This window comes from Ptychodera flava, chromosome 15, assembly GCF_041260155.1.
Source record: "Ptychodera flava strain L36383 chromosome 15, AS_Pfla_20210202, whole genome shotgun sequence".
Taxonomy (NCBI): Eukaryota; Metazoa; Hemichordata; class Enteropneusta; family Ptychoderidae; genus Ptychodera; species Ptychodera flava.
Genome location: NC_091942.1, coordinates 39,575,608 through 39,594,357, shown reverse-complemented (window position 1 = coordinate 39,594,357; position 18,750 = coordinate 39,575,608). Strand labels below are relative to the sequence as shown.

Sequence of the window (18,750 nt, the reverse complement as noted above, 5' to 3'; positions counted from 1 at the left end):
CTGCTCATGATGACTCAAGTAATATGAGTTTCTGTTGGAACTTTAAAGGTTTGGTCATCCAGTGGCAATTGAAGCATCCAGAAACTTAAACTACTTACAACTGCAAAGGGTTATCTTGAAACACTTTGGAGTGAGACAACCAGATGCTGCATTAACTCAGGTTAGTAGAAATACACCTTCCCTTGAAATGTGTAGTGTTTTCCTGCCACCAATGAATCCAATGCCGACAGCCATGGAGTGTTAGTGTTCCAACGACACACAAACTTGTGTCTTCTTACATTGTTTTATTAGCTACTATAGTCTATAGAAGCTATCTGAATGGGTGTTTGTCCTGTGCCTGTCGTCATGTATGTATGTATGTATGTATGTATGTATGTAGTATGTATGTGTGTGTGTGTGTATGTATGTATGTATGTAGTATGTATGTGTGTGTGTGTGTATGTATGTATGTGTGTATGTATGTATGTATCTCTGTCTGTATGTATGTATGTATGTATGTATGTATATGTCTGTATGTCTGTATGTATGTATGTATGTATGTATGTGTGTAAGTACGTACATACCTGGTATGTGCATACATATGTACGTACACTGAAATATAACAGAGAAAAGAGAAGCTGGAAAATTGGTTGATTTGCATATATTTAACACTTCTTTATCACATATTTTAATATGACTGCTTTACAAGCTCAAGGGTGATTCAAACCAATATTTTAATGTGGGTCAACAAATTAATTGAAATTAAATGATTTTGGAACAAAATACACTCTATTAGGTGCAACGCCCCCTTTGCAGCCCAGTTCATTTGCATAACAATGCACAGTGAAGACCAGAACTCCCCACTCAACAAACAAATATTATGTAATCATCAATATTGTTTTGTTTTTTCCAAAATTGTAAAAAGTGGCTCAAAACTGACCACAGTAACCTGAAATTATTTTAAAGCTTATGAAATTTCCTTTCCAATGATATATTGTGTATGGAGAATTCAAGAAATTTTCTTTACTCTTTCCCCACCAAATGGAGCTGGTACCTTATTGGATTGCAGAGTTTTACACTTTCCTTTTCAGTTAAGAAATTCCAGATAAAATTCAAAATAAACAAAACACATTCATTTGAGTTTGTTTCTTCATTTTTAGCTCCAATATGCATATATATATATCTAAAATTTGGTCACATATTTGGCTTTTCCCACTCGATCGATGCAATCATCAGCCCTCGGGATTGGGAAAGTGTCTGTCTTTGTTAGAGTGTTCACTTTCCTGTAGTCCGTGCACATACGATACTATGATCTGATTTTTGACACAGGTATGCATGGCAAACTCTTGACAGTTACTTTTACTGGGTTCAATAAAGTCATTGTCCAGCAGGTATTTGACTTCTTCCTCAAGGTATTTCGCTTTCGTTGGATTCAGTCTGTATGGATGTTGTTTTACAGGCTTACTGTCCCCAACATCAAAGTCGTGATAGATGACGCTTGTTCTCTTTTGAACATCTTGAAACAGGTTGAAACAGGTTTATATTCATGTATCAGTTCTTTCACCTGTTGTTGTTGTGACGGCTGGAGGTGTGCCAACTTTGTAGACTCAAGATTCTCCAGGATTTGTGAATTCTGGAGTCTGACCGAGCCCACTCAAGTCAGTTTCGCTATATCGCTATCTTCATAATGTTTTGAACTGAGTGCACTGATAGGCTGTGTTTTAGTAGGATTATCCCTATCCATATATGGCTTAAGCATATTTTTGTGGCATAACTGTTTTTGTTTTGGCCGGTCAGGTGTTTTTATGATGTAATTTAAATCGCTCAATTTCTTATCAATTAGATATGGCCCAAAGTAACGAGCATGGAGTGGTTTGCCAGGAACCGAAAGTAGACCAAGAACTTTTTGACCTGATCAAACTTCCGTTTTGAGGTGTTTTTATCGCATTTGATTTTCAAGGACTGCTGAGATGACTCAAGGTTTTCTCTGGCTAATTCACATGCTTTAGAGAGTTTTGTACAGAAATCTGACACATATTGTAAAATATTCAGACAATCATTATCGTCTGATAGGAATTTCTCTTTAAAGAGCTTAATTGGGCCACGGACTGTATGTCCAAATACAAGCTCGAATGGGCTAAAACCAAAAGACTCTTGAATTGATAGAATACAAACTGTAAAAGTATACAGCCTACTTATCTCAGCTGGGACAGCAAAGCTACAGTCTCAGAGTTGTAACAGTCAGTTGGATAAATGAACAGTCCTTTGGCTTGCAGGCTTGAAGTTTCACAAAGTCCACAGTATAAATCCAGTGTGGCAGTGAAGGTCTTGAAAAGTCTTGAAATTAATACTGCTGGAGTTTCCAAAGACTTGAAGTAACACGCAAGAGTCACAATCCCAAATGTCTGACAGCAAACTGTGCTGGTGCCCTATTTATACTCCTGTGGTTATGTAAAAACATATAAAAACAATCTAGAACTTTTATTGATATGCGAATTACTGCTCTAAAATTATTTCTCTTACACAAATAATTAAATTTCCAGATCATTCCAAACATGACTAATTAAATTCAAGGTCGTGAGGTCTTGAAGGGCAGTGACCTTGATAATGTTCTAGACTAATTAAACTCAGGTCATGATGAGTGTGGGGGAAAATGACATAGATAACAACTCATAGTTTTGGAAAGTTTAAAAACCACTGCAGTTCAGAATGAACTTTAGAGCTTTGGGACTGGTAAATTTTTGTGAACTGAACAAAATATTACTTTGTTAATGTTAACAAATGCAAACAAAAATTTGGTGGTAGAATGCGTACATTACACACCAGGAGTGGTATATATGGGTACTCTGTGACCAGTGATTTTAGTTACCCATTTAGCTGACATATTGCTAATTAAAGAAACTAACAAGGATTAAATCTTTTTGAAATGTAATAATTTGCATCAATTAGCATACCTAATAAGCTGATCAGGGAAACTACATAAGATATGGTTAGACATCATTTTTGAATTATTTCATTGAATACAGCATGTTTTAAAGCCTAAAAATTGAAAATTCTATGTCTGCATGTGGAATAATAATCTAGATATTTAATTTTTGCATACCTAATAAGGTGGACTTCGTTTTTCTGTGAAAACACTGCTTTTACGGTCAGTGAAAATAGATAACTTTCAAATTTTGACCGCATATAATTTGTGGTTTAATAAGTTATTATAGAAATAATGGGCGACGTGTCGACCATTAACGTTTATTTATGGACAACGGTGAGAGGAAAGCCAAAAATTAACAGGCAAGGCTTGCCAAGCCTGTTAATTTTGGCTTTCCTTGAGCCCACACCCATAAGTAAATGTTAATGGTCAGCGTGGAGTGCTATTTCCATTATATTAACAACGAACCCCCAAAACTGTCAAAATTTACAAAAATTTAACATGCAAACAACAACGGGGCCCCAGAACTTGTCAATGAGTAATGGGCATGCTGTAAAACTTTTGCAAATCCGGAGATTTTTTCAAAAATAAGTGTCTAAATTTGGCCCACTAGTGTTCCTTTTTATTTTGTGATTCATTATGATCTTTGTACAAATTGCAATTGACGTTTTAGCTGGAGTTACGATGTTTACGATATTATTCATATTCACAGGCACAACAAACCATTATTGCGTATTTGTGGTCAGTCCCATGGTTCAGCTTGACCATTTATAATGCGACGAACAGGGTATGGTAATATAATTCAGAGTGAATGTCCATAATTTGATTGGTCACGTGTTGACACACGTGAGCATATGTCGCAGCGATGTCTGTCTGTCTGTCTGTGTGTCTGTCTGTCTGTCTGTGTGTCTGTCTGTTTGTCTGTGTGCTCAATATCTCAAAAACGACTCATCAGATCAGAATCAAATCTGGTACATAGATTCAGTTTGCAAATGTTAAGACATGATTAGTTTTTGGTGGGTCTGGCTTGCTTACTTTTTGCTCATTTGCATAATTAACGATTTTAGAAAAACCGGATGTACATTGGAAACGATTGCACACAATTTGATGAGATTTGCTACAAATGTTGATCACATCAAGATATATCAGCTGTGAAAGTTATTAAGGAGTGACGTGAAAGATAATTACTAATTTGCATATTTAATGAAATTTCCTAATTAGGCATATATATCTGAATTTACTCGATCAAAATTGACGAAACTTGGTATGCATATTGAGGATACTATGATTTAACATTATTGAAAGTCATTAAGCATTTTTACTTCACCCAAATCCTCATTTGCATATTTAATGACCTTTTGAAAGTAGGATATATATTTGAATTTACAAGACCAAAATTGATGAAACTTGCTATGTACATTAAAGATACTATGATAGAACATTATTAAATGTCATTAAGCATTTTTACTTCAGCCAATGCCTACTTTGCATATTTTATGAACTTTCCTAATTAGGGGTATTTATCTGAATTGACGCGACCAAAGTTGACGAAACTGGCTATGTACATTAAAGATACTATGATAGAACATTATTGACAGTCATTAAGCATTTGAACTTTAGCCAATTCCTTATTTGCATATTTAATGAACTTTCATAATCAGGGATATTTGTCTGTATTGACTAGACCAAAGTTGACGAAACTTGCTATGTACATTAAAGATACTATGATACGACATTACTGAAAGTCATTACATTACGGGAAGGCTCCATTAACTTAGGAATACCCTGTTTCCCTAGAGGATCAATTTCACAGACCTGCCTTTCCTACAATGGCACTACAATAGCACCAGCTGGATTAGATAAACATAACAATGGAACATTCACACCTTGGGGATTAAAAGTCTTCTATTTGTCACCCGAGTTGCTCAGGCAAGGACTCGGGTTTCAGGTACCATGCAAGTTAATGCAGTCGTCCCCTAATGAAGCATTTTTACTTCATCCAGCTCCTAATTTGAATATTTAATGAATTCTTGAAATTAGGGATATATATTTGAATTTACACGACCAAAATTGACGAAACTTGCTATGTACATTAAAGATACTATTAGGCTAACATTATTGAAAGGCATTAAGCATTTTTGCTTCAGCCAATTCCTAATTTGTGTATTTAATGAACTTTCCTAATTAGGGATATATACTTGGATTTATTTGATCAAAGTTGGCATAACATGCTATGTATATTGATGATTATACCAGGTTATACCAATATTCAAAGTCATTTCGCACTTAAGTTTTCATGTCAGCTAATTAATAGTTTGCATATCTGTTGAGCTTTCAAAGTTTGGAATATATAGTTTGAAGGACTTGACCAAAGGCAATTACACTTGCTATATAAAGTGGTGATACAATGACAGCAGTCAAAGAAATTAATTATTCTATTTCAGCTGCGTATTTGAATACTTAATGACCTATAGAGTTTAATCTGTGGTGAATATTGTTCATTATGTTGATCATAATACTTTCAATGAAGTTGCAAACATGTGGCAAAGGTTCAAATTTACACATAACTGAAATATATAATGAAACACGTGAGCATTTACAGTTCATATCTGGTTTCAAAAGGAATATTGCAGGAGGTTCTAAGCTCTCATCAAAGTTATTGATGTATTAATTTCCTATATATTGGCATCAAAAGTTCATAAAATTAAACGTGTTAAAAACTGTTAATGAACGGCAGAAAAAAATATGAAAATTTATTAATGTAAACATCTGTATCTCCTGAACTACTCATCCAATCTTGATCATCTAAGGCTTGTTTTGTTCCCCTCATTGAGATCTTTAGATTGAAGTACATGACGATTCTCTGTTCCTAATATTTGAAAATGGCCTGACATGGCTTATATTAGTCAAAGCGTAATTTGAGAGCAACCAGATTATGCAGATAATGTGAATGATTGCAACTCTTACCAACACACTAGTTATGCAGAGCCATGCCCCCAAAATGCCCACTTAAACTTGGCATTAATCCTGGTCCCAGTCCATTTCAAGCAGGGGTTTAACCCTTTGAGTGCCAAAGTCGACTTTTGTCTCCTGTATAAAAAGTAATCCGCACAAATTTTTTCCGATTTTTTCCAAATTTTTGATCAAAAATTGTAGCCAATGAAAAGTGATGTCCAAAAATTGACAAAAAAATTACAGAGAAATTCATAAAATTTGCTAAACTATTACACTAAAATTTTGGTGGGAAAATTTACAGCACTCAAAGGGTTAAGTCAATATCTCACTGCCTTGTTTCTTCTTGGCTTTGTCATCTATGTGACTACAGTGTAATTTTTTTTCATTTACAGGGTCCAGTATTCAAGTTGGTTGTTGTGGACAATGTAGGCACCACGAATTATATTTCCCCTGATGAGGGTAGACCGCTTTGTACTGAGCTTGTGGAAAGAATGATAACACTAAGTAGTGATGAAGGTGGGCCTGCTCATGTGAAGATTCACCTAGAATGGGAAGTAGACATCAAAGACTGGTATGTATGCTGTACGATTTCAGCTTAAGTATTCAAAAAGTGTCTTTAAAAAAGATTTGAGTGTACATGTTAATGGTCAGAAGACTGTCAAGATATAGATGCACGAGGGGTCTCGTCAAAATCAAATTCTCATGCTTCCAAGAAATGCCATGTTACTCAATGGGGAGGAGGAGCTACAGAAAGCAAACTTACACAGGTTGCTGAATATTCATAACACATGTCTTCATATTCATGAGTTATGCATATTCATTAGTTGCTACATCAGCTGCTCAGTGCACAGTCTGGAAATGCCTGTCCAACCTAGACTATATCCTTTTCATAAGTCTAGCGCCCTCCTATGGCCACTGTAAATTTTAAGTCAAAGGGAGGCCACTGGGGAAAACCCGAGGGTCCCCTGCCGAGGGTTTTTCCACAGTAGCCTCGCTTTGACTTCAAATTTACAGTGGCCACAGGAGGGCGCTACACTTATGAAAAGGGTCTGTGCCTGGAGATATTTTTATGCAACAATTTGTGAACTTTGTATACTTTATGACATTTTGATACAAATAGAACAGGAATGGAAATATTGATAGTCGCAGGAGCGGCTGACCACGCACATGCAGTTTCAAAATACAATTCCTGTAACCGGAAATGTTTCCAAATAAAGTCATGGACGCTACATGTCTTTTAGTGCTTGTATAAAAGAAACAAATACAAAACATGTAAAGTATTATTTTTTTACATGCTATTAATAAAATATATCACTTCCATTAGCTAGTAAGTATTATTCGCCACCTTGTCACTGATTCAAGATATTGTTATTGGAGAAAAAGAGTAAACTGTAGTGCACATGAACAAGGATATATACCAAGAATGCTGGGACTGAATATGAAGACGGTGGTATTCACATTTAGACCCTCTGTGTCAATTACTAGATGCAAAAATTGCCTGTTTTTAGATGGAACGTTGCAATTGGAAGTTGGGCAGTGCAGTTGCTATTGCAACAATAAACACAATGGATTGTTATCATGCTAAAATTTGCTAACTTATTGACACAGGAAAGTTATACTTGCCCAAGTCTGACTTAGCATGTTTGAACTGTTTCCATCAGAGGGTAAACTAGGTGTTTGAATTTATCGTTTATGCATTGCATAGTGGTCCTATTAATGTATATAACAAGTAACAATTTATTCTATTTTATTTTTTCTCATGACTAATCATGGATCAATACTATTATTGACCATGTAAGTGTCAATTGGGGATCATACAGAAGTAAAGTTTCTAATCTTAATCTTTGGCGTGACACTAAGGGCTTAGCCCTATACAATAGTGGGACTGAGGGCGAAAGTTGAAAATGAATGTCTAAGCCAGTATCTGCAGCAGTAACAGTTAACAGTGCAAAAAACTGTTTCCCACACATACATGTATTCATCCATCTAGTTATAATGTTTATGTGCTTTTTAGCTACTATAGACTATAGTCTATAGAAGCTATTGGGATGGGTATCCGTCCGGCGTTCACTGTTAGTCAGTATGTATGTATGTATGTATGTATGTATGTATGTATGTCCATTTGTGAGGATGTCCGTCCACTCAAATATCTTGAGAACCGCAGTACTTACCAGTGTTTTTGCTAAGGTTGGGGAACATTGGTAAATGATTTGGGAACCTCGGTAACATTTCTACTGTCCTTTGATCTGATTGCATTGATATACCAAGGGGAATCCCGGTAAAATGACTGGGGAACCCCGGTAACATTTACCGGGGTACCGGCCTTGACAAAAACACTGCTTACTGATTTGATATTTCTTGTGCAGGTGCAAAGGATGATAATGAAAAACTACTTTTTAACTAATGACCAAAGGTCATCATATTATTGTAATGGTTTGAGTTGAAGTTGGACAGTGGAAATGTGGACAAAAAGTTAAAAACCACTGAATAGACTGCATTGATATTTAGTACAGATATTTAGATTGTGTTCAAGGTTCCGATTCCTAAAAATGGAGTGAAAGGGAGTAGCAGTTAGATAGTTTTGGGAAATTGCTAACCCCAGCGTGTTCATTTTTAGCCGGATGCCGGCCAAATTGACCGGCTACTTCCGTATTTTGGCCGGCTACTTTTCAGCACTGTTTCGCTCTCTAGCCCCGAAATTCTGGTTTTAATAACAATGTTTTCATTTTTTGGTGGTCTTGCAAGCAGGAAATAATATTTCAGAAGTGCCGATGTGGCAATATGTAGTCTAGCAATTTATGCGGTGAACTTGTTGCTATCAGTACTATCACTGTAGTACTAAGATCAGCGAACGTATTGTAATGTACTGGGGATTCGCTCTTGAGGTCAATCCTGCTTTGCCGATCACAGCCCGAATTATTCCGACGTTCACATCGGGTATAGCCGAACATTGGACTAACATACAAGTACGTAATGCCCACAAATAGCCGACCACTTCCGAATGAAGCCGACATTGTTTCGCTCAAACGCAGAAGAGAAAGTTGACGCTTGAGAGCTTTGGTTTTCTAAATAAGAAAGAGTAGGGCCTTGTCTGATGGGTTTGGTAGGTTTTTGATCAAATCTAAAGCGACAAAAGTTACTGAGTCTCATTTTTTAGCTCCGCTGTCAGCAACACGGAGCTTATCAAATAGGTGAAATTTGCATATTTGTATTTTTGGGGCATTTTTTGGTGTTTTTGGTAAAAAAATCTTCTTCTCTGAAACCGCTTGTCCAATTGCTTTGAAATGAAACCTCTTGTCCAATTGCTTTGAAATGTAATATGCAGTTTACTTAGGGTGACTTCAGTCAGATTTGTTCAAATCGTGGTGAAATTTGTATATTTGTATTTTTAAGGCAATTTTTGTCATTTTTGGTAAAAAAATCTTTAAAAATCTTCCTCAAAACTACCATTCAGATAGCTTTGATATTTGGTACATATGTCCCTAGGGATGGTCTATTTCAGATTTATTCAAATTGTGCAGAAATATGCAAATTTGCATTTTTAAGGCAATTTTCGCCATTTTTGGTCAAAAAATGTATTTCTCAAAAAGTACTGGTCTGATAGTTTTGAAATTTGGTATACAGGTTTCTGTAGATGAACTAAGTAATATATATAATGAATTTCTGATGAAATCTGTAATTTTGTATTTTTTGGGGCAATTTTTGCCATTTTTGGTCAAAAAATGTATATTACCAAAACTACTCATCTGATAGCTTTGAAATTTGGTATACAGGTTCCTACAGATGAAGTAAATGACATTTATTGAAATTATGATGACATCTGCAATTTTGTAATTTTTGGACAATTTTTGCCATTTTTGGTCAAAAAATATGTTTCTCAAAAAGTACTGGTCTGATAGCTTTGAAATTTGGTATACTGGTACAGGTTTCTACAGATGAGCTTATTAATATATATATTGAATTTCTGATGAAATCTGTAATTTTGTATTTTTGGGGCAATTTTTGCCATTTTTGGTCAAAAAATGTGTATTTCCAAAAGTACTCATCTGATAGCTTTGAAATTTGGTATACAGCTTTCTATAGATGAAGTTAATGATATTTATTGAAATTATGATGAAATCTGCAATTTTGAATATTTGGGGCATTTTTTTCAAATTTTGGTCAAAAGTGTTTCTCAAAAAGTACTGGTGTAACGGCTTTGAAATTTGGTACACAGGTTTCTATAGATGAAGTAAATTTGATCTTTTGAAATTATGATGAAATCTTCAATTTTTATTTTTGGGGGCAATTGTTGCCATTTTTGGTCAGAAAATTTTATTCTCAAAATAAAAAATTACTCATCAGATAGCTTTGGTTGACATATTCTTAGGGATGATCCGATGTGATATGTTCAAAGTATGATGAAATCTTCAATTGTGTATTTTTGCAGATAGTTTAGCCACTTTTTTCTGGCCACTGAATTGAGCTATCAAAGATTCCCACCTTCTTCATCAATGTGTGTCAAAAATAGTTATTCTCTACATATACACACTGCACTGGAGCTATATCGGACGTTAGGTCGCTTGTTTCAAAGGAATATTTCTCATCTAGATGACAAGGAAACCTCTCATTTTCAAAAAGCAGAGAATCTTAAGTTTATTATGGTAGCAATACTTTATTAGAAGGATGAAGTGGGTGTATATTTTGGGTGAAAAGCTCTACTTTGGTATTAATGGTAAAAGTGAATTAATAAGTCAAAAAGTTGGCACTATTTTCCGAAATTTAATATTTCACTTGAAAGACGAGTATATGTAGAAAAAACTACTCTTTTATGGCATGGGTTGAAAGATTGACACTCAAAAAAGTGATTAAAAACATGATTAGCAAATTTAAAATGCCTCTCATTCAAAATGTAATTACTTCATTGCCAAACAAAATAGTGGTTTTGTTATAGAGCATTTGAAGAACGTAATGTGAAAATTTCAGAAAATTTGATCCAGCCAGAGTGGTGTAAAATTCTTTGGAAATATTTAAATTGGGAGAAAAAAGAAGTTGAGAAATCAGGTGATTTGCATACATTTACATAAATTAACACTTCTTTATCATGTAACTTACGACTCCTTTACTGGCTCAAAGGTAAACTCAACCAATATTTTAATCTTGGGTCAACAAATTAATTAAAATTGAATATTGACAAAAAGTGATTTTGGAGCAAAATACACTGTGTTGGGTGCAACGCCCCTAAAATTGATTTGTCCGACAGAAACATTTTATCCTTCATTGAACTTTTGATGCCACCCTTAAATCTATTGCTCATTTGTTTTCACAGTTTGGCTCCAAGTGTTCTAAATGAAGATATAGTAGAGGATGAGAGTGTACAGAAGGAGAAAGAAGCTTTGGAAGAACCAGTCAATGGGACATTAGCAGACTGCTTTAAATTGTACACTCAAGAAGAAGAGGTAACAATATATTACAATCATGTATACTTTAAACAGTGTCTTTCGTTCCCATCTGCTATTTGAATAGTTTACATAGTGTAGTTCACAGTTGAGGCTATTATTCTTGGCTGGGGCAAGTTGGTAATTACTCACCAATTTAGCTTGCCATATATCGATATACCAATATCTGTATAGTATTTATTTTACCCCTAATACCTATCTGGAGTGGCAAGATGAAATCCAAACAAACACAGCAGGTAATGAATTTTACAGCTAGCAATGGTGATCTGATAACTCGGATGAACCATTTTCATGTAGGTTCGTTGACTGGATTGGGGAATGAAAACTATAAGGAATAAAACACGATCTTAAGAGATCATATCATGCCTTGTCTTCTTTTTGATAAATATAGTAACATCATTGCAGAACATGGTATTTTGTACAAAAGTTTGACATCACCCAATTGTACATTGATCTTTCAAAAGCTGGTCTTTACTGTGTGGTTCACAGGATTCTAATTCAAAACCACTCAGTGACTCATAAGTAATCAACTTTACAGTCTGTCTTGAAAGCTCCATCAAAATTCTAGACAAGATGACAAAATCTGTTGATATTCTAACAAGGGACATAATCGTACAAAGCTAGATGAAGTTGAAACTATGGTACATATTGCTCAGTGTGTAAAATAATCGCAATCATACCAATCCATAATCCAATAACACTAGGTCAGAATTCGTAAGACAATAGTTGTAAACATAGACACAAAACAGCACAGAACAGACAGTAAATAGACGGTACACAAACAAAGTCAAATTCATGAAAGAAAAATATATGGACCTCTGGCCAAAAGACCAGGAAGTGATGTCAGTCTGATTGCTTTGGTATTTAGTTAAAAGGTTCTTAGGGCTTATATTAATATGATATATTGAAATTAGGTCGAAATCTGGAATTTTGAATTTTTGGGGCAACTCTGCGAAACTCAATTTTACAGGGATATCTTTCATTTTCTTTCATTTTTTCATTTTTCATTAGCTCACATTTGGTTATACCAATGTGAGTTTATTGTATAAACTGAAGTCGATGGCATCTGTATGTACCCGGTATGTGTGTATGTGTATGTATGTATGTATGTAAGTATGTACGTATGTACAGTATGTCCGTCAACATCAAAAACACGCAAACTGCTGCACATTTCAGCTTGGTATTTCACTATAGGGAAAAATTGCGAGACTAGAGCGAGAAAATGACGCTTTCTTGCAATCGGTGAGAATCTCTTCTTACTCTCACCGCTGTCGGTGAGAAAATTTTAATCTCCACTAGAGATTTGTGAGAAATGCACTCCTTGGCGAGAATCAAGTGTGAGAACAAATTCTCACCGGTGAGAATGGAAATTCTCACCAAGTACAGTGAGAATTGAAATTCACTGGCGAGAATCATCAAGGCTCCCCATTCATTCTGATTCATTCTGATTCTCACCAATCAATGGGGAGTCTTGATGATTCTCACCAATGAACAGCGAGTCTTGATGATTCTCGCTGTGAGAATAAGAACAGATTCTCACTGATTGTGAGAAAGCGTCATTTTCTCGCTCTAGTCTCGCAATTTTTCCCTATAGTGAAAATTTGGTGTGTGGATGCATCCTGGGCTATAGATGGGATTTTGTTCAAATGAAGTCTGCATCGCCAAAATTATGCAAATGAGCTTACAAAATGTGAAAATGGTCAAGAATTAATATCTCAAGAACTGCTGTTTTGATTGCTTTGAAAATGTGTGTGCAAGTACCTTAAGTGAACCTTACACAGTTTTATGAGTATTGTGAAGATATCCTTAATTTTGTATTTTTGCTGAATTTTTTGGTGATTTTTCTCATTTTCAGTAAAAATTCTTCTTCTCTGAAACTGCCAGCCCAATCGCTCTCAAATTTGGGTTGGATCTTTGCGAGGGTGTTACTCTTCTAATTTGTTGAAATTATGACAAAATTTGGAAAATTACTATTTTGGAGCAATTTTGTCATTTTTGGTCAAAAAATCTTAAACAGTATTTTCTTTTTAAAACCCCTGGACAGACAGCTTTTATATTTGGTACCCAGACGTACAGAGATGACAATTGTCCTTAAATATACAAATTTGTGTTTTTAAGACAATATTGTTATTTTTGGTCAAGAAAACTTGTTCTCAAAAATACTTGTTTATAGCTTTTGTAATTTGGTATAAAGTCCCGAGGGATGTTATGAGATAAATTTTCTGCTAAAAGTGTTGGGAAACCCCCAAATTTGTATATTTTAGGTAATTTTCTCAGTTTGTGACCTTAAATGACCTACACCAACCCAGGATATGTTGTGAGACAGTTTCAAAGGCTGTGAACATAATTTTGTCATGTTTGGTATCAATTTGTAGTAAAATTTGATCCAGAAAACAAGCTGAGGTGAATTTTTTCATTGCAGACCAATTTTTGCAACTTTTCTATATAAGACACACAAGAACTGATGAGAAATTTGGATCCAGGATAATTCCAGATGTTGTAATCACCGCCCACAGTGAAAGGCATTTCACTATCTGTATCTAACTTAAGTGCTGTTTACATTAGAATGATAACACTTATCGCATTAATTAAAAACTCCCCAAGGTTGTAAATACATTTTCTGTAATCTGGCGTTATGTAATACCAAGGGATGGAACATTTGATATTCAGGAGGGGTAGGATCTATAAGATTGATCAGAGGTAGCATTACTTTTTTACCAGATCCCTTGTACATTTTTTTACCCACTCCCACCTTTTCTTTTTATCAAACCTTCTCTGGCTATTTTTTGTTGTTGACATTTGCTTATGTATGTAGGATCTGCTTGTCCCATTGCTATAGAAGTTGATATGCATGTTCCTAAAGATGACCTCCAGTACCTAAGTTGGAGACCTTATTTGCTTTTGTCATTCTTGTTTTTCCTGGTTTAAATATTTCTCGAATGGACCAATTCAAACCGAATGTGAGCACACTGTCCTTGACAGTATTTTTTTGACTTATTACAGTGATTCATATACTGTATCACTTCACACAATATTTCGACAATTTTGGGACCAATCCTGACGGGTGTAGCATGCTAGCAGGGTACGCTTACCCATTCCGGACACATGGTACCACCACTAACTATCAGTGGTTCAGGATGGTCCTACTTAAATTTGTAAATCTCAAATGTCCCATGGAACTGGTAATGTATTATCTTGAATGAAATTGATTATTGGACCAGTTTAATGTCATATTATAAGATTTTTTTTGGTAATTTTATATCTACTGCAACTAAGAGTATATTATGTGGTGATTTAGTAAGCATTTGGTATAGTAAACTGTATTTGGTGTTGAAATGCTTTAAAAAAATAATTAGAAAACACAGCTGAGATGATTTTAGCAGGTTTGGTTTCCGACAATATATAATTCCAAAATTTTTTCAGTGCTGAAAGCTTCGAGGAATTTATTCAGTTCTGAATCTTTGGCAAGGAATTTTGTAGTCACCCCTGATGTTTCTGTCCCATGTGCAGGTTGGTCTTGAAGTGCCTGTTGTTTTGCCAGTTTAGTGTCAAAGGTGTTTCATGCCCAGCGGAGCAGTCGGTGTGTTAAGTCAGATGATGTCTTGATTGTTGAGGCACTTCAGAACATCTGTTGATGGGATGCCTTGTGTAGTTAGCACGTCCTGTGTATCCTCCGTTAAGCCTGCTGACTCACACCATTCACAGAAACTTTGTGCTTTGTCTGACATTGTTGGCATTCATTGGCGGGAACAATGTAGCTTTGTGGACAAAGGCTATCCACATGTGAACGCTCTGCAGTAGAAGCCAATTCTGATTAACTATTAGGTGGTCTCGTCCTGAGACAGTCCCACTCACAGCCTCGAATTCGAACCTAGCCCATTTCAACTACATGTACAATAAAACAAGTATTATATTATATCATGCTACCATGCGCCATTCTGATTTGACGAGAGCTCATTCCATTGATGCTAAGATACTGTTTTAGCACTGATAGCGGTGGTAAAACGGGCCCATAAACCAGCATTTTCGAAAATTGCCCTGTCGGTACCTTTGAACGTACCTATCTAAACCATAGACCCTCGAGAAAAACTGAAACAGTCCACTTTGTTTCAAAGACCGAAGACCGAATTTTGATACACAGATAAAGTGTGGGTCTGTAACTCACCTCTTGGTGTAAATAAGTCGGGATCTATGATGAAATACATCTCTGAAGCAGCACATTCGGGGTGTGATGCACACAAATCATTAGGGCGACATAGCGCACCATGAACTTTGCTTGATATGTAGCGGGAGTCGAGACGCGATATATCCTACCGCTCTTTAAAATGAAGATAGTATTCGTTCATACACAAATAAATTGACACTTCCTCACAGTAACGGTATGATAGATATTCTTTACCAAAGTTTGGGCTGTAACAGACTGGGGTGTCCTAACGATGTAGACCAAGAAGTTCAAAATAACAATGGGATGACTCCTGGCGACTGCGACGAAATTTGACGTCAAATGCAACAAGCAGTGTCAGCGTCCAGCTCTCCCTGCATCGGGCAACACCCTCAGAATCTGCACAACTGTTCATCACAGTTGCAGTCATCGCAAGTCTGGATTATTTCAAAACTGCTTGTTTTCTGGTACAATTAACGTCCAAATTATCCATCAAAAATAGATCCTGTAACTTCACTGTGCCACCTCCGAATGTCACGACCTTCGACGTATACCATATACGCGTATGCGGTACAGAATAAGACAAATACTATTTTTAGTATGCCAAAAAAAACAGGACTATTGTTCTTATGTAAATTTACGAAAAAAATTGTTACTTTTTTCTTTTGATATGAACTCTTGACCCATTTTCTGTGTGACTGCAGCAGGTATTTTTGACAAGTATAGTGTTCGTGTTGCATGCGAATAAAATGTAATGTCGATATGAATGTAATGCATATTTATCGTCGGATACTGTGTGCCTGTACGAAACCCCAACTTATGAAAATGCTCAGTGTGGGGCGCAGAACTTCCGACGTTCGTTTTCTGCATTTGGGGCTTAGAGTGATGAAAATACAACAAAGACACGCAAGTTGATATAGTATAATAGCAATAATCCCCTTCGCAGTCGGGTATACACTCGATTTTGGTACAATTCGCTCCATATAGCACTCGCCTATCGGCACGTGCTGTATGTCGAGCATTGTACCAAAATCTCGTATATACCCTCCAGCGGCGGGGGTTATTGCTATTATATTATATCAACTTGCGTGTCTTTAAAATATTAGCTGTGAAAATTTGTATATGTGTGATGCCACCAATCGATCCCGCGACAAACCTGCGTCTTTTGGAATCGAATGGTTCTGTAAATCTTGATTATGCAAAGAAAACCATGAAAAATTTGCACTTTGATTGATTTTGGAAATTACCCTTAGCAACCATTGCTTAGCAATTTGAATTCTTTGGTATCACCTTAAATATTTTTAATACATGTGAACAAAATTGGTATTAAGAGAAACAAGATCAACTGTAGTAAAAATTCAAAATCGTGCGCGAAATTAGACTAATCAGAGTCCGAGTACAGCTGTCAGATCTACGTTGAATGAAACACAGTGGTGCTTTAACATCTGGCGAAGAAAGACACTGTTAAGAGTGGCTGCATATTGAATGTGAAGTTTAAGACTCCTCTGGTGATTTTAGTATTGGAGAACAGCCGGGGTAACTAGTTTTGAACTTGCTGGCTACACCATTGCAAGGACTGCGAAGTACTGATTGCCACATTGGGGAGCCTATCTATCACTCGGGTTGCTGGCCATTGCCAAAGACATTTGTCTTTGTCATGGCTGACACTGGTATTGCACTATCACTCGTCGATGTGCTTGGTCACGGTTTGAATTTGTTATCATCCCCACTCAATGTTACTCATTTGCCATTGTTGATCTTCGTTGCCGACTGATTAATGGTACCGTGACTGGATACCGAATCTAGCTCATACTCTTTGTCACTGTGTTTCCGTATGCTGATGTAAAATCTCGCAAGATTTACGTTGGTGAAAATATTCTCGAGTCTATGAGTTTCCATTGTTATTGTCCGAAGCCAGTCCTTGAAAACAGCAACTTCGCAACGCGTTTTCATAACAATGTTTTAGTTTTTTAGTTACTATAGACTATATAGTCTCTAGAAGCTATTGGGATGGGTATCCGTCCGGCGTCCATCGTCAGTCTGTATGTATGTATGTATGTATGTACCGGTATGTCCGTTTGTGAGGCGCCCGTACACTCAAATATCTTGAGAACCGCAGTACTTACTGATTTGATATTTGTTATGTAGATGAAAAATATGATTTTGAGAGACAATTTTTTTAAACTTTTTGATATTGTTGAAAATATACAAATTAAAAAAGGCGTCTTTGGTAAAAAATCTTCTTCATAACCGCTGGTCAGACAGCTTTGTTATTTGGTATACAGGTCCCCAGGAATAACCCTACTTAGATTTGTTCAAATTGTGATGAAATATGCAAATGCATATTTTTTAGGAATTTTTTTGTCATTTTTGGTCAAAATTTGACTCACATTGTATGTAATTCTTGTACTGTATAAACCCTATCAATTCACCCAGAAAAAATAATTAATATGATTTTAAATAATTGAATTAATTAGGAAATCATCAAAGCCAAAATAATTTTAGTGTAGAATTATCAGAAAGTTCAACTTTTTTGACAGTTCATAGTGAAATGCTTACCATCTTGGAGGATCAAAACATGTAAAGGCAACTTTCCTGAATCCCAACTTTGACATATTCTGAACCGTCATTTATTGTGCCCTGTATGTTATCTAAAAGAAATTTGCTCATAATAGTTTGTCATGATAGGGTGGTCAAATAAATAGAGATAGAGAAAGTTCTAATTTCCATTTATGGTTGACTTGGTAAGGATAAAATAAAATAACTTTTTTTAGGAAAAAAATAGAGTGGTCAATTAAAAGAGTGGTCAAAGTGGTAGGGTTTTTATGGTAAAGCTGGGCTGTAAGATTGCTTAAAAACTATCTACTGTTGATTGACCAATCAGAGTGCTCAATTCAGGGTGTTTTATCTACTCGTAAAGCCTTGGTCACCAAATTCCAGAAACGAATGACAGCGCCGTAGTAAAGTACTGTCCAATCAAAAGTGAACATGTCATATTCTGTAGACATCTGGTACGTTTTAATATTCAAATTTGGTAACACAGCGGAAACCAGCTGCAATACAAATTCTGCTGTGCCCTAGGGCATTTATATAATGTGCCCTAGGGCATTTATAGAATGTTCCATTACATTGGAAGGCTATTTCACAAATAAAAGTTTTAATTCATATCCTAAACATGTTACATTGACAAAGGGGACGGTTGACGTAAACACATTGAAAACGAAAATATATCAGTTAGGGGCGATAGTTTTTAAGTCGGATAAAACCCTCGTACTCGGGCTCTTCTGGTA

General features: G+C 35.8%; 1 protein-coding gene across 1 annotated transcript in view; it reads left to right on the top strand.

Annotated features, from left to right (window-relative positions):
* The window catches only part of LOC139152156 (ubiquitin carboxyl-terminal hydrolase 31-like), a 67,280-nt gene that overhangs the window by 21,728 nt on the left and 26,802 nt on the right, over positions 1-18,750 (top strand). Inside the window, exons 4-6 of the mRNA XM_070725261.1 lie at positions 49-160; positions 6,253-6,431; positions 11,169-11,298. Of these exons, the coding sequence (XP_070581362.1) occupies positions 49-160; positions 6,253-6,431; positions 11,169-11,298 (421 nt within the window). The remainder of the gene's footprint in view (positions 1-48; positions 161-6,252; positions 6,432-11,168; positions 11,299-18,750) is intronic.